Consider the following 23,507-nt stretch of genomic DNA (forward strand, 5'->3'; position numbering starts at 1 on the left):
GCCCAGGGAAGAGGTTGAGTCACCATCCCTGGAGGTATTTAAAAGACGTGTAGATGTGGCACTTAAGGACATGGTTTAGTGGTGGACTTGGCAGTGTTAGATAAACGGCTGCACTCTATGACCTTAAGGGTCTTTTCCAACCTAAATGATTCTATGATTCTGTGATTCTAAGTGAAAGGTCCAACTTGCTTCATAGCATTAAAATGGTTGTACACCCCTGCTATTGGATCCTAGCATCTTTCAAACCATTTCTACTTCTACTGTGCTTGCTCTCCTGGATTTAATATCTATGGATATTAGAAGTGTTGCACCAATTGCAGCTCTCCTCCTCTCTGTACTTATTTAGCGGGATATCTGGTACTGTGTAAATACCCTAACAAAGTGAAGACATTACTCCTATAAAAAGAGCACCCAGGAGAACAGCTTGCTGCAGCAGTTCCCAGGTGGGACGAGATGAGTGGAAGCAAAGGTTTAATCTTTCAAAGGAGGTTCCCTGCAATAACATACACATAAACACACATAACTGGATGGTGTGGAGAGAATAGCTCCCGCCATTCCTCAGGGAAAGTGATAAGGATACAGCTCAGATGGACAAGTTAGTGACAAATCAAATATTGATTTTTTTATTAGTAGTCAGGATAAGAGGAAAGGATTCTTTGGTTTAGATGAAGCCAACAAACAAATTGTATTATTCAGCTCTTCAATCAGAGCCATAAATCCAATCCTAGCCTCATGGATTTTTAAAACAATCAATTTTTTAAAGCCACAAATGAAAAGGTGCTTACCAAAGTGTTTATGCAATGGGAATTTGGAACGCAGAGTCCAAGTCCACCATTCTGACATTCATCAATATCTAAGCAGACCTAGCAATAAAACAAATCAACATGTAATAAAAATAATGTCAATTTGAGATCCAAGTCTGAAGAAAAGCCACTAAAGTTTAAGTCTAGAAAAGAGTCATAGCCTCTCCTGAAACCGTTCTCAGAATGGCACAGACATACCCATAGGCTAACTTTCCAATGATCTCCAGACACATATAAACCCTAAAGAGACACTGTGATACAGAAAATCTCAACTTTTCAACAAGAGTTTAGACAAGAACTATGTTCGCCCTGTAGGGCGCTACCAGAATGTGCAAAAAGTGACAGTAAAATAGGCCTTTTCTATCATACTTTTCCTAGTTCAAAGCCAGTTTACAGAAATCAACAAAGCCCCCTTTAAAATTGATCAGAGATACCTATGAAGATAATGACACTTTTTCTTGCCTCCATACCAGTCCCGAGTATTAGACCATTAATACTCCCATTAAAGCCAAGAAAACACAACTGGGATCTTCTAATTGAAACACTCTGAGCTCTGCCTAACTGCACAAGACAATCATGGAATGACTTAATTATAAATAAAATGTGATACAGATGCACTGATACAAACCAGCACCTTGCAATGGTGGTTGCCACAGGGATGCTGCCACTCACCTGCTTATTGCTCTTGGCGTAGCTGAGTCCTATCCCTTGCACAGTTTGTCCTGTATATCCTGGGGGACAGGTCTCACATCGGAAACCTGGAGCAGTGTTCACACATCGCACTCCAGGGAAGCAAGGGTTGTAACGACACTGCAAAGAAAACAATGAACCGAGCACATGCTCGTGCTTCAGCAACATCCAGACTCTGACTATGTGCACAGACCTCTGAGTCAAAGGCAATGCTACATGCAATGTCTGTACGTCTTCTGTTCAGAGCTGGCTTACAGATGAAACAGTCTCTGCAGGTATTTCTGACCCCAGTAGGTCTTCAGCTATCTCTGTAAATTAAGTAACATTTGCAATCTTCCATTATAGCCCGTAGTTGATGCCCTAAGCTCTGATCCCCAATCTTTTCTTTTGCTGGGCAGGTTCAGCTCCCTCAGAAGCTGAGAGCCCCCTGGAAGGGTCCAGAACACAGTAGCAGGAAAGTCGCATAACTCCAACCCACCAAATGATCCTGCAGTTGTCTTTTGTACACACAGAAGTGGCAGCAGCATTTTCCCTCATTTATATTTGGGCAAGTCTCATAGCCAGAAGTAACCCAAACATACGCCAGATGAGCAGGGATGTGTCAGTGGCACCCACACATTTCTAGACCGGAGGCCCACAGACAACCCTCAGCACTTCTCCCAAAATACCACATGCCCACAGCATCACCCGTGGCCTGAAGGCACCATTCGCTTCATTGCCTCATGCGGTTATACAGAACAGCTGTGACCCATTTCCCTGGTCTTGTGGGTGCCAGTTTGGGAACCACATCCCGCATTGCCGCCTCTCCCAGCATCAACACTAGCCGCTAGGTCGTATTTGTAAGAGTACCGAAAACATCAACATGCCATCATGCTGCATATGGCTCAAAGACAACAATAAATAAGAAACATGAGAAAGAAATACAGAAGAGTTTTAAAAATATGCCTTTTTTTTCCCCCTCCATCGCTAACAGAAAAACATCCACAAGATGGAGGGAGAACAAGCCAGAAGATATCCACCTACAACAAACATACAACTTGCAACCAAATGCAGACACAAGGGAGCAAGAAAAGGTATGTTTAATATCAAAGCGTGTTTGACGGAAAGATTTGTTAGAAGTAGGTCCACAGCTAGCATGAGGAAAATGTAAAACCTAGGACAGACATTTTGTGCTCCTTATTTGCTGTGGATTTTTTATTGTAGGCAGCAGAGGGCACTCAAGTTACACCATACACAGAGCAGAGCTGCAGCTCCCAAGATACAGGGCATCAGCATATGAAAGTAATGTCTTCAAACTGGTAATGAATAAGGGAGTATATTGCAGAGATGCTAACAGCCTCAGAAAAGATGATAGTAGCTCTTAGTGAGGAAGCTTCTAGATTTGTTCTTATCAGAATTTGTACATGAGCTTCTTTCTAAATGTCAGTTATTAGGAAGTACAGAAATAGTTTATTCAGTAGAAAGGTGCTGTTCCAGAAGAGATTCCTAAAGAGCTTTAAAAAAAATGAAAAAAATTACGTTCCTTCTTAGTCTCAGCTAACTCAGGAAAACAATTTGACACATCCCCTCTTATTAGACAATGAAAAACTATTGCCATTTATTATCTCTTTTTTTCCCCCTGCGCAACCATAAGTGAAAATCCAGCTGTTAAAGGAGATATTTACTGATGAATAAAGACTAGGTGGCATTTTAGTAGCATTTTAGTAGCAGTGTCCATGCAAAGACCTCATATAAGCAACACTGTATCTCTATGACTCCATTTTGGCAAAATTTCCTCACTGTTTCCCATGCGAGATCAGGTCTGCGCTGTGGAGTGGTAGCAGGAACATGAAGGCATGTCAATCTCCAGTGGCAGAGCCTGACTGCTCACAGAAAACCATGTTAATGTCGATCCGCTACAGAACAGTCTCAGTTTGTTTTCCCACCACTGCTGTCACGGACAGAGTTGCTCCAACCCTGAAAATGGCAGGGAGGAGATTATTGCCATGCTCTCCCTCAGTCTGGGTATGGCTCAGAAGGTGGAACCCATCTGTACTGGTGGGCTCCCCCTAGGCTGGCTTGAGTCTCTCACCGTGGTTGTCTGTGGCATGAAACTCACACCACAGCTGTCTCAGCTTCACCTCTTGCATTAACATTTCAGAGCTTCACCTCCATTTTTTGCACCTTCTGTTGCAGCAGACACAGTCCATGCCATGTGAGGCAAAACAAAAGGCATCGCCTACAACTCAGGAAACTGCAACACTCAACCCACTTTCTCTCCCCAGCGTTTTTCACAGACAAATATAAGTTGGGCACATCGCACCCCCTCTGCTGATGGCCTGCAGGAGGGAGTAAACGAAAAGAGCAGTCAAAGCACATCTCCTGTTGGCTAGGAAGGAGAAAAAAGGAATTGCTTTTGCTGTTTTACATCATTAGGCAGGTACGTTGGTAGTACTGTGTTATCCACAAGCGCAGTTAATGACCTAATTCTCCTGGTTCCCTGGTCTACTACATCCAGGTGCTTTTCCACAAAAAACACTGAAGAATAATGGCAAAAGTCATCACACAGAAAAAATGCCGTGAACCTGTAAGTGGTTTTGTTGTTTGTGTTCTGAGTAAGTGTCACATTCGAATTAACACAGGTTTTATTTAATAATTTAAGATATTGTAAATTTATTAACTCGGTCCTCAATACAAGCAAACTCTGAATTTCTAACATATAGCACAAGAAAAAAAAATAGATTTGTCAACATTATCAGCTTTCAACACAACCATAAAGAAGCAAAAGGATCAGTAACAATAAATGTTTTATTTTCTTTCATAGCCTTTTAAGGTAAGGCTGAAAACATGGCTGCAGTTTGGGCTGAAGAGAGGACTTTGGTCTCCAAGGCTGCTTCAGGAGCACTACAATTTAAAGAAACAAAGCCCATATTGACAAGAAGTGCTTCTGCAGTTCTGCCTATAACAGAAGCTACTGCAAATTCTTGTGGTATAGAAACAACTATAGGTCAAAAGCTTGTTTTGGTTGGTTTTGGGGTTTTTTCAAACATTAAACCCCTTTAAGTGACTTCTCGACTCACCAGGGTTTTTCAATTTTTCACACATATAACCTCCATGAAGTTGCAGCAACAGCAAAATAGGGAGGTAGAATCAAATCAGAATGAATTAATATTCACTGTGCAAGCAGTCAGCAAATGCTGAAGACAGCAAGCATCAGCAACCCATTGATATGTATGAACCAGTTGCTTTTTAGCTTTTTTTTTTTGCCCCTTTTTGTTTTTTTTAAATTCAGTAAAAGTCAGTATTTTACCTCATCGATATCTGAGCAGGTAACTCCATTTCCTGTGAGCCCTTCAGGGCAGGGGCCACACTGAAATCCCTCTGCTGTCTCCATGCACCTGACTCCCCTGAAGCAGGAATTAACTTCGCATTTGGGTTTACTGCGCCTAGGAAGCTGAGTTGGAAAACTCACAGTTCCCAAACCTTTAATGCAGAAAGAACAACAGTTTCAGCGATTGAAAGAAACATCCATCATGGCTTTCAGCTGGCAAGTGCTCTGAAGAGATCCCCAAGACACTGCTCAGCAGGGGCTTCGTGTTTCTGCACTGTGCTGCTACCAGCTGTGCTGTGGCTGAAGAGACTTCATGCTGGGAATAGCCCAGCAGCTTGCTGCATCCCCGGACAGGGGAAATTAAGGCTGTTTTGTTAGGTTCACATGCTTCTCCTGGCTACACATGGGAGCCCTCCTGCTAGGTTAGTCCCAGCACAGATCTGCTGCTGGCCAGGGGAGGAAACTCGGAAAGCCAGTGACCTCAGATGGCCCGAGGGACTCAAGTGTTATGGTACAAAGCATTTCTCTGGCTAAATCAGCAATACTACCACTTCATAAGAAAAACAGGGCCATGGTTTCGCAAAAGTGTATCTGACAGTCTACAAATAAGAGGAACAAAGAAGCAGTAGCTGGCAGCCCATGAACACGCAGCAGGACATGCAAATACACTGGCTTAGGTGCACAGAAACCAGCCCTGGGGAAAAGCAAGGTTTTCTGAGACTCTGGCAGCTGCTGAATTTCGGTACTGATGCATGCATGATTTACAGACGACTTCTTCGACACTTACACATAAAGGTTAACCTGGCTGGAGCTCAACCTGAATTTTGATGAGGCTGACAGACTGAGGGAAGAAGTCAACTAAAAGGCCTAATGAGTTTAAGGCCTTTTGCCCCACCCAGTGAGGGAGTATTTTGGTTTTTATACTGAGTGCATGTGTGTCCTGCTTGTCAGTTGTGTAGGAGGGCCATGCAGTGGCATTTGGGAAAGCATTTATTTCTTCCATTTAGTGAAAAGATGGAGACGACCCTTTGGGTCTTACTGCTGTTAAGCAGTGACTGCCTAGTCAGAATCAGATGACTTTCAGGTGGACTGCATAGGATCTTCCTCAGGCTGACAATACCAGCTAGAGCAGTACATGATTCCTCCCTTGTCCTTCTACTAAGATTGTTCATGAGAAACCTGGCAGCCAATGTCTCCCTCACCAGGAACATGTGGCACAGCTTTGTGGCAGAGTGAGAACTGACAGTACAGGGTGAGTGGTACTGCTCAGTTTAGTGGGGTTTTATCCCCCTATAGATGATTGCCAGGTCTATGGAAACTGAAAGCTTTTTCTCTAATGAAAATCTATTTTAAATTTGTGTCCAATACATCTAGAACTTTGGACACGTTTTTAAAAAAGTACTACTTAGAAACCACATAAAGCTGATGCAATCAATACTAGTTTTAAAACAACTATACATCTCATCTGGTTGCCTTTTACAGGCAATAACAGGAATACTTACCACATGCTTGGCACTCAGCTATGGTATTTCTCAGAAAAGTTGTTTCTTTCACCTTGAGGATATAGAAAGTAAACATTATCTGGATACAGGCAGCTCCAGTTTGCATGTGGCTGCCAGAAGAACCATTATAATTTTTTCCCAAGAAAAATTATACATAGGTACTCATGCAACATAGGTACTGTATCTTGAAATGAGATGCTCTTTGTACTCCATAAAATTAAGGACAGTGATAATGGTTGTACTTCAGTTCAGCCTTCATCAACAGGACCTTTAAGAATTACATGCTTAACTAAAGGCATGCGCCACCAGCAATTCCAGTTCCGACACCCACCAGCAAGTGGAACAAATGCAATTTCAGTTCTGTGCAACAGACCTACCTCTATCTAACAGTGGGCTAGGACGGCTGCTCTAGTCCCTCTCCACTTAAGACGCTTATTCAGATCCAGAAAATCTAGTTCGTGCCCTACACTCCCACATTCAGTGATCCTCCATAAGCGAGCACAGGGTACCAGGACCTATATGGTTATTTCTTCCCATTGTGTCATGCCTCTGAGGCAATGAACTCTACACAGGAGTTTATTGCTTATGTGAATTCTTCCCTGACTCTATCAAAAGTGGCAAGCTTGGGATATTTCACACTGAAGCCTTTATACAGTACCTGTTGTCTGAGAAGGTCTTTCACATCTCCCAGTATTTGGTTCATCTGCATCATCTGACCCATCAGCTGCCTATTAAAATCACCTGCAGGGAAACAGCAATGAAAAAAGAGTGCACAATGCACATAACTCTCCTTCATTTGTCATGATAATTTCTGAGATACAAGATGGAAACACAGTGAAGAGCCAAGGAGGGCAGACATTACTGTAACTTAAGCCCCATAGGAATCCTTAGGGCAAACACAGTATCTAGCTCCAATTTTATAGAGTGATTTGCATGAACTCAAGGTTTTTCTGGACTGAACTCCACTGTATACCACAGAAATAGGGAAAGCAGAAACCTCACAGAGAGAAAAGCAGTCTGTGCTTTTTCTACCATTATTTCAGAGTCAAGGCTCTCTAGTAAGACTTAACAACGCTGGCAACTAATGCCACCAGCATTACTGGTTCCCCCCAGGCCAGAGACCAGCAACCCTAAGTGAAACCTTAGGATTTCAAGACTGGGGTTTTTTGATAACCCATTTAGGACAAGAGGGTCAGGTGGGGGCAGAAGTATCTGTGCATACAATGGAAGTCACCCTCCATAAGTGTATTCCATGTCACCACAACCGATTCCTGCACACTTTTCAAAGTGAAGTTACCCAGCTTTCTGAGCAAGCTCACTGTGCAGCTCTGACCATGCATCAGGAGTGCCTGCTCTGACGAAAACAGAGCTTTTAATACCTGCGACAGTCATTTGGCTTTTCTTCCAAAAGGCATCTCATCACACTGTACACAAGTTTCATGGCTGTGTTTGCTTCTTGGGGGTGCAGAGTTTGTATGGACTCACAAAACATCTACTCAACACGCTATGAACTCACACCAAAGCCCGTTCTCAACACCAAGTAACAAATTAAAGACCTCTGAGACAAGACCAAAAGTTACATCTGCAATGAGCCATAAGGAAGGACCAGAACCAACCCAAGATCTTCACATGAGACTTTTATCTGTTAAATGAAACATTAGTTTTGACCCAGCAGCACAGGAGAAGCAAAGAGCATGTTTAGCACAGTAGCTCTTAGTAGTTTCTGTTTGTAGCTCACTTCTGAGTCTGTAGCTTTCTGGAGAAGCTATTTGTTTACTTCTCTAAGTCTGTCAAAACAAATTTCACAAATATATGCTCTTTTACGTTCTAAGCACGCAGGATATTTTGATACTATGCCCAATGGCTTCAGGGCGGTTTATTCATATGTTACTTTTGTGAGTATTGAAAGCTTTTATGAAAAAATGCTTTTCTTAGTGTTCACCTCATTGTTTTGTACTTCAAAGCATGTCTAACTGTTTCCAAATATTCTAGTGGGAATCGTCCAACTCCTCACGTACTATGTTTTCTTCATTTCAGATTTTCTCATCAAAACACTGAGAAAGTTTAAAGACTTGGGAACCACCTGTTCCAGAACCTGCCTCTGTTCTAGTCCCAACCTTGTCGTATTTTTATTTGGGAGCAAGGCAGTAGGACTTAATATGGGTATTTCAGAATCCCATAGTGGAACTTGGCACGCAGGCTGTTGGGACAGACGCTGGGGTCTGTTCTTGTTTTGCTTGGTTTTTTTTTAAAACAAAAATGGCTTAGGCATTATTGATTGAGATCTGCAAAAAATTCTCAAGATTTCAGTTTGTTGGCTAGCATCTAAATCAAAACCAGATCTATTCTGTACAGTTGAGTTTTGCAGACTGTTAAACTTTAAGGTGGACTAAACAGGTTAAGGTGGACTAAACAGGTTATACTGCCATGAACTACATGTCCTGTTTGCAAATTTAGACAGCAGAGCAGAAACAGATGACTTCCCATAGTTGTTTTTTTTCTCTTCCATTTAAAGCCAAGTCCTACAGTAGGCCCCACCTGCAGAAGAATGACCGGTGATCAGTGGTAAGAACTCGGAGAGGCCTTTCAGGGAGCTGTTGGTCCACAGTATATTGTGGGTTGGCTTTTCCCAGGAGTGAGCAGGGTAAGCAAAAGGTACAGCCTGAAGCCATACAGTTATCTGGTCCTACCATGTAGTCTCTCTCATCCGTACCCCACCTACTGAGGCAACTCCCCAGTTCAGCCAGTCCCTAGCTCTATACTCCGAGTCAGTAACAACCTGAGTAACAGAATGGCTTTCACAGCAATAATTACATTCAGAGACAGATCTGAAGAACTACTGTCCAACAGGGAACTGAAGTCTCTTGACATGCTTATTTTCTGTAAGCCTGAGGTCATGTCAGGGAGCTACCCTGTCTTTCTCTTTCCAGGACCTTGCAGTATAGAATCATAGCATGGTTTGGGTTGGAAGAGACCTTTAAATATCATCTAGTCCAACCCCCTTGCCATGGCAGGGACATGTTTCACTAGGTGAGGCTGCTCAAAGCCCCATCCAACCTGACTTTGAACACTTCCAATGATGGGAAGCCAATCCATGACTTCTCTGGGCAACATGTTCCAGTACAGGGCCTTGGATTTAGAGCAGGTGACCAGCTTCATTGCACAGCTAATTGGCCCAGGCAGGGCAAATGCACAAACACTAGCTTGTGTAATTGCAGGCCACCGTGAAATGCCTCGTAGATACTTCTTCTAGCTCTCTTGGGAGCAATACTGGCTCAAGAACCCCACTTGCCCCCATCCAGCAAAGTCAGAGTCCTGAAGTGTCCTTCAAAGAGATTGTGGTTACTTGGCCAGAGATCCAGCCGTGATTAATGTACAGATGATGGCTGACAAGAGAACAGTTTCCTGTCAGCCTATAATCCTCCACCAAAGAAGTTGCATACACAAGTTGCATGTGGAATTGCGAAGAGGCAGGTTCAAAGTAAACAGAAGGAGATATCTCCTCAGATGTGATGAATTTCTTGCCAGGAGACATTCTTCATCATGCATTCAAAACTGACCGGACAGATTCATGGAAGGAAGCATACATGGAGTACAAAACACAAAGACTCCATCTCTGAGTTGAGAGCTCTGTATACCATGAACTGCTGGAGAACAGGAAAGCATTCAGGGAAAACCACACTATAACTCCACTCTCTTATACTCTTGCCCTTGGGTCTATATTGGCATACTGTCTCTAACAGTAGCTAGGTTAAGAGAACCTTTGGTCTGATGCAGCATAGTTTTTGGGGGTTTTTTTTGGTTTTGGTTTTTTTTTTTTTTTACACTATGTCTGGTTCAGGTACCCTACATGAACTAGATGACCTCCAAAGATTCCTTCTGACCTGAATGATTTTGTGATGATGATTATATGCAGCATACTAATCTCCTCTACCAAACCCAGTGCATCTTGCACTGTATTTTCCTACCCACACGGGAAGATCCAAATACACATGTTCAACCTCTGTCTGATCATCATATTCTCACCTACACTGCTTAGGTGTCTCAGCCTCAGACTGAACACGGAGGGAATGCTGCTGCCACAGCAGTGAGCAATGACCAGGCACACAGTCAAAGTCATGTACAGTTGTTCAGGTCAAAAGCTCTCCCAAGGATTTTCCAATTAGTGTGAAAACACATGCTTTTACCAAGATACATAGGTCTCACACCCCTATACAGCTAAGCATTTGCATTCCAGCTTTTTCTGGCTGAAGGCAAAATTGTGGTTATTTGATATATTGCTCCTGTAAAAGGGCATCGTGAAGCACATACAAAGTGCAAGGCAGCTGAGTTAATATTGCTGTTGGAACATTTGCACCTTTTCCTTTGGTGGATTTGACTATGTAGACTTTGAATATATTCATGTGAGTTCTTTTATTATTATTAATATGATACTAATTCCACTTGAAGGTTATAAGCAACTGAATTTGAGAGGCTCAACCAGGTGGAGGCAGCCAGGGAGAGACAATATCTCTCTGTATAGTAATACCATTTGTACTATTGATTAATGAGCAAAAAGTTACAAATGAGAAAGCTGCAAGCCTGAAATCTGGAAACCTCGCTTAGAGCTGTGAGTTTTTTCCAGGAAGAAACACTGAATTACCCTTCCCTTCTATGTGCAAATGCCTGTTGACTTAGGGGAAAAGAGAGACCTTTGATGATAGAGCTCTGTATTTTTTGCCTAGGTGTATATATGTTAAGGAGCAAGAAAACAGAAGCATGTGCAACTGAGGATTTACATAGCTAAAAGGCAAAACAGATTCTGTTATCACGGCACGCCACTGATGTCTACATTCATGTAATGTACTCAGGATGCTCTTAATGAAATTTGTGTATCTTGTTTCTGTTCTAATGAAAAGTAGCAAGGCTGCAGGGTTGCATTTGGCAGAGGGAACAGGAAAGGGTGTGAGAGAGAGAGAACTTCTCATGGATCCTATTTCAAACCTTGAACTCACTTTTTTTTTTCCCCATGGATGTCACATATTAACATATTGCACACACAGTGTGAACCCATTCTTCTCCCTCACACCCGCAGCAGAAAGGCAGACCAACAGGGACTAGGAAGGGGTACAAATGGAGCAGTCTAGCCCAGGTTTGCTGTGTAGAGAGGTTAGAGAGCACCCTCACTCATCACAGGGGATTGCACCTAGCTCCTGGGGACCTGCAGGAATCCCAGTAGCCTCAGCTCCTTCCTTTCCTCCCTGTTCCCAGCTCAGTCTCCACAACGCTCAGCACAGACAGAAAAGGAGTTGGTTTTGGATCAGATTTCCAGTCCAGCAGGTGACAAAAGCCTTGGCTAACTTGCAACAGGACTAGTGGCTGCTTTGCAATGGCTTTTCCCGCACGGACCTGCAGGCTCTGTATCCATAGCACCAACACGCTCTCCTGTGTCCTTCTTCACACCTTGTTCCTCTCCTCTCTGGGACACTCCAGTGATCAACAAAAGATGAATACTGGCCATGTAGGTAAGTACATTGATAGGTCTTTCTACTCTATCTACCTATTTTCATAAAGCCCGTAGCAGTGTATCACATTTACGACTACTTCCTGTCTGCAATTTGAATACTTAAAATATTATTAAGCTGACACAAACAGATCATGATCACAAAAGTTTGTCTTCCAAATTAGGCTAAAAAGCCTCTTTTAATCATTACAGTCTCCTCCTTCACTAGGACAACAACTCACTGCTTTATCACCAGCAGCAGTGACTGTTTTCTCTCTAAACTTAGCTATTTCTAAAACATTTACAGGAAATTATCATGGCTGTAATTCAGTCAACTTGTCTATAGAGCTTCTCCACATTTTTGATATTCATCACATTAGCTTCTTTGCACTGGTATCCTAAGGAACAATTTTAACTCCTGGTTGCAGGCCTTACCAGTGTACTGAGGAACAGGTTCAATTTGTTGAAGAAAACAATCCTGCAGGTTCCCCACTTGGGCAAGTGTTCCTCCAGTTACCAGCTTCAGCTCATCTAGCGTATCCTGGACTCACAAGAAAGACAGAGCTCACAATTCTGGTACAACAATGGAAAAATATGTGAAATATCAGACAAAGTAAGTTATTTTTCTAGAGAGGTTGTCCATTTCCTAAGCATGCAGGACTCCTACACCATCCCCTTCAGGACCACCCATCACCATCTGAACTGTATTAAAATCTCTAATCTTTGCCTTGCAGATTTTCACGTAGCTGTGGTTTTATATTTTTATATCTGTAGCATAGAAGAATGATTTTTTTTTTTTGTTGAACTGAATCCAAAGCAGTCTTTTTTCCTGCCTCTCAAACAGGTTTCCATTGATGTCAGGCATGTGGGCACCTTAGTGATTCTCCATATAAACAGGCTCATTTTCAAGCCTGCAGTGAAACAAAGCAAGGGGGCAACCTTGGGGGCAGAATGCCTTTGCACCTTCTAAGGCATATTTTGCATTAACGATGATGGAAGATGCATGTGGAAGATACTGTTTACCTCGGCCTGCTGATACGGAGATGACAGGAAGCTATGCCAACCCCTGCTTGGCAGACAGAGGAAGAAAAGCTACTGTAGTCAAACAGATGGGGGTTGGACTTTTGCACCATGTGAGTCCCCCCCTTCTTTTGTCTTTTTAGTCCATGTGGCTTATCATGAAGAGGAAAGCCACATACACAGCCAAGCATTGCTTATACTGAACAGCTGTAAGAAGCTGATGAAGAGGTGTCCTTACTGCATCAGCTAAGTCCTTGCAAAAATTCCAGTCCCCAAGAAACACCTAGACTGAAGGGAGGGAGGCAGTAATTTATTTTTTTTAATAAGCTAAAAATTGTGTTTAAAATTAATAGCATAACTATTACTGGGTTCAATGAAGCTAAGATTTCACCTGTTCCATAGGGAACTTATATTTACATTTATTTCACAAGTTAATACTCAAGTATTACTGAAGCACCATTGTACATACAGAGCTTGGCTGCTGCAAGGGCTGAGGTCTGGATTCAATGATCCAGAGGACCCCTAGTGATCCCTCTAAGTTCTCAGCCTGCTCCCAGTTTTCCCACTCACCTGTGGCTTCTCCTGGAAAGTACGCAACTCTACTGCCGCCGACCTCTGAGATAGCGCTGAAAATGCTTTTGGCAGGTCCTGAACAGCACCTACTTGCAGGCAGTCCAGATACAACTCTATTGTGTTCAATCCCTGCTGCAGGCCACTCAGCCACAAGATGACAGCATGGGGTTTCCCATCAGCCAGCTGGATGTTGCTAAAGATCACTGAATTCAACCTCCCATCGCTCTTCAGATAGCGCAGCACCACTAGTACAAAACACACAGAAGGACTATCAGAGAGTAGCAGATAACCCAAGGCTGATCAAGGAAGATCCTGTGCAAATCTGCAATTGCTCTGGTATTTTTCCGCATGTCGGCTTTTGTAAATGCATCCCATATGCAGATATAAACAGTAATAATAAATGGGACATTGACTCTCAGAGCAGGATTACCAGTACTCTTGTGTGACTCCCCGTTTGTAAAGCATTGCTGCCTGCACAGTATTTTCCACTGCTTTGTCCAGGCCTCTCTAATTGGCATAACCAGTGTCACCTTACAAGCCATAACGTGCTAAAATACAAGCAGGAAATGTGAAGGGTGTAACAGACAGCCTGCAGTCAGCATTTCGGCAAGTACATATCTGATAGATCTAGAAATACTCTATAGCAGAAATGTACAACTAGAAAAATCCATTTCAGTGATGCATATTGCATTCAGTGAAGCCATCTGACAGTGTATCCAAATGCCTCATTAAAGAAACCAAAGGAAGCATGATTCCAACCCAATAACCTGCATTTCTCTGTAACAAATAGTAAGTAAAAACAAAATGTAATGCAGAAAAGACTTATTCCACCCCTAAAGATGACTAAGCCCCCTCTCAACTCTTTTTTAAGGCACTAGTGAATGACCTACTTGATAATTTACAAAACAAATTCTCATTTTATGAACTAAAATGCACCATCAAAAAACACAACAGCAGACAAACACAATATTTACACACTGCGTAATACTGAAAAAATGTCTCTTTCCTAAGGAAATTGGATTGGTAAGCTAGGATCTGCAAGCTAAATCTCTTAGACCAGCTAGCTAGTTCTCTCCACAAAATCTCTCCCTGGCTCTCCAAATACATATCTGCAGAAGCAATGAGCTGAGTGTATCTAGACAGTGTATAGCTACTCCACAATATTAGACAGACCTTGATTCAAAGATCCCACTGATCACCTGCCTGCATTCCCTTATTTCTTCATAACAGTTAGGTGCATTGAGGAGTCAAGCTGCACAGAGACCGGGCACCTAAACAGTTAAGTGCTGGCTCTTGTGAACATCTGTTTGAAGTTCACAGAGTGCTGCTACTGTTGCATCAAGTGAGAGCTCACAAATACTCTGACCTTCAAGAAACACCTACATTAACGTGAGGTCAACTAAAAATTGTGGATATAGTGGAGGGAAAAACTCTTATTAGCTTCAGAGCTAATAAGACCTACTGGACTCATCCCATTTCTATTCGTTTAATAAATTATATTTCCATCTTTCCACTACTAATGTACTCTCTTTGATGCTGTGATACCTCGGTTTGTTGGTGACCTTCTGAGTTACTGGGTACATGTTTCCTACTATTTTTCTAATTGCTCAGTCTAATGATTAAAAGAATCCAGATTTATACCAGCATGAGCAGGGCAGGGCATGTCTCCATCTTTAAAATCTACACTAGTGCTAAAGTCTCAGCAGCTGTGATCAAAATCAGGAATGTTTTCACTGCTGCCTATGTCAAAACACTGCCAGAGCTGAGATTTCCACAAAGGTGCATGGGATCACCAGTAACTTGCTAAAAGGTAGCATTTCTTGGCAAACTCAAAGATCTGGCATGACAGGGTACGTTGCAGGCATTTTACTTACGTGAATATTATGCACGCCTGGTCATATGAAAGGTCTTTGGATCTGGGCCCTGCATTCAGAGTGACCAAACACAGCAGTAAGCTAGAGAAAGAAAGGAAGGAGAGATGGTGGCAGGGCCCAGAACGTACCCTGCCAGAATAGTTTCAGGACAAGGAGCAGTCTGGCTTGGAAGGAGGATAAAGTATTCCTTCCTCAGCCAAAGCCAAATACCCATCTGGTAAACTAGACTAGGCTTTTGAAGGGAGATTTTGTGCTGGACCACAGCCTCCGCCTCCGTAGGATTTAACTCATCCAAGCCCCTGCATTACATGTTTGCTGCTAGGATATTCTACACTGACATTCATGAGAGTAAGTGGCTCACCTGTACTGTTTATGAAACAGATTTTCAGTGAAACTACTAATCCTGCCAGTAAATAGGAACTGCTTCACAGAATTGTTACGTTACATTACTTTTATGCACTTACTGCTGTTTGTTCCATAAAGGAATCGTTCAAAAAGGATAAGAAACCCATGGATGCTATTTGCCTCTGAAAAGTACATTGGTCTAACCAAAACAAGTTGAACAGTTGCCCAGTAATTCAGACTTGTGCTTTAAAAACATTTAGGCGTTATGAACATTTTACTATCAGGTATACCACAACAAAACCGGAACATGAGCAAACGATTTGGAACACAGCTCTCAAATGTGGCAGTTTAAAGGAAAACTAAGGCCTGCTTTGGGCTACTGAGATTAGACTTGGGTGCATAAATGGAAATACCATGCAGAGGAAGCACTATGCACATATGCACCCTTCCAAAACCGTAGATATTTAGACCCTGCATTTTGCTAAGACGCCAACATTGGCTCACCAGTTAAGTGATGATCTCCAGTCTTGAGAGGATCACAAACAGCCCCCACACTCCATACTTGCAGTTCGTGTGACGATCTCCTGGATGCGATTTAACTTACTGTATGAAGTAGCCATATGGGACACTTGACACTTCCAGAGAAATCACACGTGAAAACGCTGCCTACTACTCGCACACTGCCATATGCCTTAAACAAGGTGCACTAAAGCAATAAGGATGCGAAGACACCTCCATGGAACAGCCTTGCTATGAAAAGCCTCTCTCTGTTTGATCAGTCCTTTACAACAGGTAGGTTACAGATGTCCCCCATCTACTCAACACCGGTCACTGACAGGACAAGTTTCTTCATGCTGCCTATCTATATGCCACTGTCCTGCCACAGACACTTCTCAAATACAGCACTAACATACTGAGGACAAAACCAAAAGAAGCCATGTAACCTTCCACCAGAAAGCCTCTTAAATCTGTTAGTTAAAGCGTCTCAGTAACCATCAGGCATGCAGGTATTCTTGAAAATCAACAGAAGAGTTTGGTAAGTTCAAAATTGTATGTATAGAGACATATTTGTGTGTATATGTATGCATTCCTATATATGTATAACATGTACACACATAATTGTGTGTGTGTGAGAGGGAGAGAGGAAGTGTGTGTGATCTATCATTTATTTAGCAATCAGGTAAGTCAGTGTTAAGAATTGTATGACATTGACTTGGTAAGGCTGTGTGACCCACGTCTTACCCACCCCCAACACACACATAGCACAAAAGTTCTTATTCCCTGACCTCAGAAGGATTTTGGCAGACCTGATAAAACTACCAATGTTTTATCTAACTCATTCCCCTACATTTCCCAAGCAAAAGTGTGCTTTTCTTCAGCATATAGAATAATTTTCCTATGTATAAACTGAAATTTCTCAGTATATTGGGCTCAGCTGCCCAATTACAACATTTGCAGCAGCAAATTATCATAGCAGTGGTAAAGTCAATGGAGCAACAATAATTTACATCATTCGACAAATTTTTTCTGAACCTTAAAATTGCAATATATCCTAGATCTGGTCTAGAGAGTGATGAAAGCTCTCCATTTCTAAAAGCCTGCTGAAGTTCCTACTCTGACTCCTGATTAACTAATTGCAATAAACGGAGAACAAACACTTTCATTCACCCAAAAGATGCTGTAAGTGCTAGGAATGTTTGTCTTGCATAGTCACATCTAACCTCCAGGGTCAGCAGAACAAGAACCTGCCTTTCATATGCATGAGGTGGCATGTGCATGTGTCCCTCACATTCCTGAGTAATAAGAACCAGTGATTGTCCCACGGGGAAAAAGAAAAAAGGAAAGAAAAAAAGAAGGGAAGAAAAAAGGAAAGAAAAGAAGGAGAAGAAGAAGGGAAGAAAAAAGGAAAGAAAAAAGGGAGAAGAAGAGAAGAAGAAGGGGGGGGGCGAGTGAGAGAAAGAGAGCAAGCGAGAGAAAGAGTGCGAAAGCTAGAGAGAGTGTGCAAGAGCAAGCACGCAAAGGAGAGCAAACAAATTGACTCCTTTCTCCATACTCTTATTTTTTTCCTCCTTTCTCAGCATTGCTCAGAGCAAGTGCCACGGCAGAGTAGAGATACCAGGTGATTGTCAGGTCAGCTTCCCCTGGCCAGGAGGGAGCAGCATCCAGCGAGAGGAAGGAAAGAGAAGGGGAGTGAGAAGGTATGTAACCAACACTTTCATCTTGTGAGGGGGGGGGGCCTAAGTGGTGACAGCATGGAACAGGAATGACTCAAACACAAAGGTTAATCACACAGTTTGCAACATCCATCTGTGACACACCAATAACTATGCATCCAACACTAGTTTTCTCCTACATACTCCAAACAACTCACCTTTATTCATCCGTCCCATGACTGTAAATTCAAAATACTTGCTGTTGTCAGCTGACGAATACAGGCCAAATATGGTGGCTGTGCTCTTCGGCTGCAGTTTGAATGTTGAGAGCAAGTACACTTCATTCAGCGTAGGATCGCCAAGTGCTTGTTGCAAGAAGTTTGTTACCACTCTCTTGTTGGAATATGGAAGAAGATCAAAAACTGAAAAAAAGCAAGTTTCAACAGCAATTTAAATATAATAATGACCAACAAAGAATGTAGTCTGAAGCCACCCATTGAAGATTGTATACTCTTCTCTATTTCCATATGGATACTTTAAAATGAACCCAAGTTGTCCTACCTAAAATAAATAATATGAAAACAAAAATTGACAATATGAAGATCATCTTTAAAGATCATCTAGTCCACCCCCCCTGGCATTGGCAGGGACATCTTAGGCAACCTGATCTAGTGAAAGATGTCCCTGCCCATGGCTGGGGGGTTGGACTAGATGATCTTTAAAGGTCCCTTCCAACCAAAACTATTCTATGATTCTACCAAAATATCATATAGATTTTGTTGCAACTGATCATTTTTTAGCAACTTTTTTTTAAAAGGAATTATTGATAAGTTACTAACATAGAAATATCTAGTCTTCAAATTGAGGTACTCAAATGTTATGAGGTAGATCTCTCAAATTCTTCTCTTCCAAAGATGCACCTCAAAAGAAAGCTTCTTAACCTATTTCTGCTTTCATAAATTCAGATGCTTGTGTTCACATTTCAGATAGAGTGAGGATCCAGCATCAGAATTTTCAGACAGGTTTCCAGTGTACTTATCCTAAAAGCCATTTTGATGGCATTTGCAGGGCACCAATTAAAATGCTAAAAAGCCAGGTAAGCAATATGATGTTCATAACCTCCTTCTCACTTCACTGACTTCTCAGAAGAGGTATTATATAAATAACACTCATCTTTCCCTTCTGGCACAAAGACAGGCCGAACAAAAAAATTAATCCTGAAGGCATAGCAAAAGCTGTTTCAAATTTTTCTTTTAATTCTTGCACAATGCATCAGCAATTGTCATTGTACACACATAATTGTGTGTGTGTGAGAGGGAGAGAGGAAGTGTGTGTGATCTATCATTTATTTAGCAATCAGGTAAGTCAGTGTTAAGAATTGTATGACATTGACTTGGTAAGGCTGTGTGACCCACGTCTTACCCACCCCCAACACACACATAGCACAAAAGTTCTTATTCCCTGACCTCAGAAGGATTTTGGCAGACCTGATAAAACTACCAATGTCTAACATTATACTTGTACATATGTCAGCTACCCCCCTTATGACACTGAAACAACAAACTGGGGTTTTTCCTCAATGTTCCGAAACCCACTATGTCTCCAAACTCAATAAACTATTCCACTAGGTTTCTTGATAATCTCCTATTTTAACCCACTGCTATTAAAGTGGGTATATTATATTATATACCTTATTATATTATACCTTTCTAATAAAGTCTGATAGATGACTATGCACAAGTGTTATTTAAATATAAGGGCATATTTAGCCATTGTATACCACTGCCACTCCATAGGTCTATCATAGCTGGGCCACATTTTTCTCCCACACCAGCTCAATACTGTAGAGCTGCCACCAAAGAGCCCTAACATCAGGCACATGACAGCACATTGCGCCTTACCTCCATTCAAGCCCGTGGCTGTACCACTAAGTTTAGCTTCCCAGGCCAAAAAACTGTGGACCTTTGCAGACGAGTCTTTTTTACCCAGCACAACCTCAAAGCTGTCGTCATTGACTAAGGTGATGGGGCCACCCTACTGATCCAGTGTTTCCACACACTACAAGCAGGAGGAGACTGAAGAGTGCTCAGAGGACAATCACATGGGCACACAGACCAAGCCACAGCCATGTGGGAAACCCTGTTCCCTTATGTTAGAGCCTGGGTTTGTGCTGCTTCCATTGCTCATTCTGGAGCATCCATTCATGTAGACACTGATGTCATTTCCAAAAAAGAAGAATTAAGAGATTTTTCCCTTCATCTCACGAAACCGTTGAAATACAGATCATTGCTTAAGTCTACACTTGTATTGGGTCCAAGGATCCCATGACTGTACTGAGAGTTTTCAGGACACAATACAGAAAGAATCAGGCCCTTGATTTGCATGCACTTGTAATACTGTTGTCAAACAACTAAGAAACACATATCTGAGATGGACCTGGTCAAAGGACTTCTCTTTCATTCAGTTCAGATTTACAGCATCCCAGGAAAACCACTGCTCCCACTGAAACCAGTGACCCAGACAGCAGAGGCAAAAGGCTGTGTGTTTCACATTTAGTGCACAGAGAGCAAAGCAATTGCCCAAGCAAGAGACTGAAATGCTACACTACTCTGTACAACAGCATTTTGCAGGTAATAATCATTCATAAAATACAGCTGTGTCTTCTCAGCCGGAGTACCATAATACAGTACTTAAGTCTTTGACAGCACAAAATATAGCTATACATTTTGTCCAGTCCTTCTAGGTCTATTGGATGATTTTATATCAATTCCTGTGAGACTAATTAATCTGTGCTAGAGTCAAACAGTTAAAAATACAGGAGAAATATTATAAAAGTAATGACTAAACACTAGAAAACATCCGTCTAACCTTACGGAAAACATTTATTGAAATTTTTGAAATTTGTATATTTAAACGAATGCTCAAATTGGTTGGCAGTTGCATTCTATAAAGCACATGGTGCCGAAGGATCCGGTTGAGACAATGTTATCAAGCCCTTTCTTCAGATATCCTCACTGACCAGCATGCAGACACAGTACGTGATCAGATCTATCCTTCAGCGTAAATTACACACATGCTAGCAAAAGTGGCTAGCAGAAGAGCCATGAGGTTATGAAAACTCATTTTACATCCTTAGTAGAGCTGGCAGAGAGAGACAGCTCTTAGACCTTACAGAGAAAATTGCTTGTTTGGAAGGAACAAGAAAAAAGATCCACAAGGATTTCAGATTTCATTTTTAGAAGAATCTCATCTTTCTGTTCCTCTCCCTGGAAAGGCAGACTTGGAAAACAAATGGACAGAAAAGGACTGCCGAAGCTGAAAGGCACAAGCAGATGGTTTTAACCCGTGCAGTGAGAGTGAGTACTCAGGCATGCCACTGAGCACAAGCATGCATACCCACCAGGCTAAACCAAACCCACTCGTGAGATGGACCGGTAATTCTCTCCCCCGCCTGCTTTCTGTAGTTTTTAGAAGGGAGCTGCTCACCCTCGTATGAAAATGCTAACAAGGGATCAGCTACGCCTTGAGACAGTGGCAAACCACTCTTTGGAGATCTGCCCAAAAACATCAAAGCTAGCTCTTTGGATGGGAGCTAAAAGACATGACGGGAAGCCCTAAGAGGAGGAGGCACAGAGGAATGAGATTAGTGGCACAGGAGAGGACGGAGCTCAAAATAAAAGACCGTTTCTTTCTCTTAATTCTGCTGCCATGTCACACCAGCTTTTTGAGACCCTCCAAGGTTCTTCTCCAGTCACAGCTAACCATAATAACCGTAAATGTAAACACTGCTCCACAGCTGTTCAGCACCATTCAAGACAATTAACGATGGCTTAGACACCTGGAGTGAAACCCTAACCCCACTGCAATGATTTCTGACTGACTGGAAGAAGGTGAAAATTTCACATATTGAGTGGGGTCTTTCACTGGCCGCTGCCCCTGACAAGCTGGAAATCCGCCTCTGTTTTTTAAAATATGGCAATACCCTACTTCTCAATATGACAATTTTCTGAAATGTTTTTACATCAAGAAGGACTTTAATAAAGGCTTTTGGAAATGCAGCTGAATTAATCTGATTGGCTGTCTTTTAGATCTGCTTCACTTAACTAAGGAATAACTGATTAAAATGTCAAAAATTTCATAAGACAATGGAGGGGTTTAAAAATGCAGAGAGAAGTAGGAGCAGCTTTAAGGCTCCTGGAGTACCATGTTAACGGCTAAAGTTTTGCTTTCACCTATCTAAGGGAACACCATCAACTCCTGGTACCATGTTACACTAACTGCTGCACTCAGTAGCTGACCTGGTTCCAGTCACAAGCTGCTACTGGAGAGTGATACCACTCAGTTTATGCACGCTCTAAAATAAAGTGGCTCCTGACTTACTACATGCATAATATTGCCAAAGTAATGCTGGATTTAGAAGGTACCTGTTTTCCTATGGACTTTATGAAGCAGAGTTTTCCCGACGAGTTTTCATAGCTTAGCAATTCACTTCTCATTTATGAGAACTTGCAATCGAAAAAGTGCTCTTCAGACGTTCAGCACACCTACCAGCACCCCTACAAAACCAGACCACTTCTTGCCGATTTTAGGGGGGGCTGGCTGATGGAGCGGCTACACCGCGACACCTCCTCTCTTCCCACCGCGAGTGCGGCAGGGCAAAGCACGGGTGGGGGCGCCCGCAGGGCGGGGGCAGCCCGGCGGCGGGGCGGCTCCGCGGGCACCCCGCCGGGCAGCGGCAGCCCCCGCTGACCGCGACGGCTCCGACTCCCTCGCACCTGCAGAGCTGGCGACTCCCCAGCCCCCCCTTCCCTGCCAGCACAGGGCTCCCGGCGGAGGGGACGGGACGCTGCAAACCCAAAGGCATCTTGAATGAAAGAGGGGAAGGAAAAGTTTGCTAGACCAAGGGAAGCAGGGGCGGCGGGGGCCCTTACCTCGGGGGGCGGGCGGGGCGGCGCGGCCCGGGCACAGCTGCAGGGCGAGCAGCAGGAGCAGCAGGGCGGCACCGCGCTCGCACCCCATGGCGGCCGCGGGCCGGGCAGGGCGGCAGAGGACGGCGCGCCTCTCCGTTCTGGGCCCCGCCGTTTAACGGGGGCGGCCCCGGGTCCGGGGAGGGACGGCGGCAGGCGGCAGGCCATTGGCCGGGGCTCCCCCGGCCCCTGGGGGCGGGCGGGGTCCGCGCCGAGGTAGGGCCGTGCCGCGCCGTCGGGGGCCGCGGCGGGGCACGGCCGAGCAGTGGGGTGGACCAGAAGGGAGCGAACCGTCGGGGCCCGAGCCGGGAACGACCGGCGTCGGTGGGGGTGTCTGAGACCGGGCAGAGCCGGAGATCCTGCCGAGGTCCGGCAATATCTACACCTGTCGGCTGGAGCCTGCTCTTTGAGGAGCCCTGGAAACTGAGATGCGTTTAGTGGCATTGAATTCCAAGCAGATGGGGATGCTCTGGTGTGTGGACTTGGTCTTGGTAGGAATTTAACCCATCCACTTTTCCTAACTGAAGAGAGTCACCAAAAGGGGTCGTGCAGATTGCAGACTGGGGCAAATTGGGTTTCTAGAAGACTGACTGGCAAAGCAAGGAACATACTATCTGCTCCTCCATTTCACAGAGAGCTCAGGAACATTGGGAGAGCTCAAACTGACCGGATTGAGGCTACTGGAAAAGGTTGCTTGCCTTAACAAACCCCCAAACCTGATGACTTAACCAAAGTCAGTTTTAAAAAAGAATTCTGCTTTCAACTACAACAATTTTCAGTATTGTGTG

The 23,507-nt window shown here is 43.3% G+C and overlaps 1 protein-coding gene across 1 annotated transcript in view; it reads right to left on the reverse strand.

Annotated features, from left to right (window-relative positions):
* Nucleotides 1-22,771, reverse strand: part of THBS4 (thrombospondin 4) — a 40,026-nt gene extending 17,255 nt beyond the window's left edge. The window contains exons 1-9 of the mRNA XM_076361655.1: nucleotides 22,684-22,771; nucleotides 17,971-18,174; nucleotides 13,378-13,625; nucleotides 12,223-12,328; nucleotides 6,964-7,046; nucleotides 6,306-6,357; nucleotides 4,783-4,955; nucleotides 1,476-1,613; nucleotides 786-863 (exon numbers count right to left, since the gene is read on the reverse strand). Of these exons, the coding sequence (XP_076217770.1) occupies nucleotides 786-863; nucleotides 1,476-1,613; nucleotides 4,783-4,955; nucleotides 6,306-6,357; nucleotides 6,964-7,046; nucleotides 12,223-12,328; nucleotides 13,378-13,625; nucleotides 17,971-18,174; nucleotides 22,684-22,771 (1,170 nt within the window). The remainder of the gene's footprint in view (nucleotides 1-785; nucleotides 864-1,475; nucleotides 1,614-4,782; nucleotides 4,956-6,305; nucleotides 6,358-6,963; nucleotides 7,047-12,222; nucleotides 12,329-13,377; nucleotides 13,626-17,970; nucleotides 18,175-22,683) is intronic.
* Nucleotides 22,772-23,507: the final 736 nt, after the last annotated feature.

This window comes from Aptenodytes patagonicus, chromosome Z (genome assembly GCF_965638725.1).
Source record: "Aptenodytes patagonicus chromosome Z, bAptPat1.pri.cur, whole genome shotgun sequence".
Taxonomy (NCBI): domain Eukaryota; kingdom Metazoa; phylum Chordata; class Aves; order Sphenisciformes; family Spheniscidae; genus Aptenodytes; species Aptenodytes patagonicus.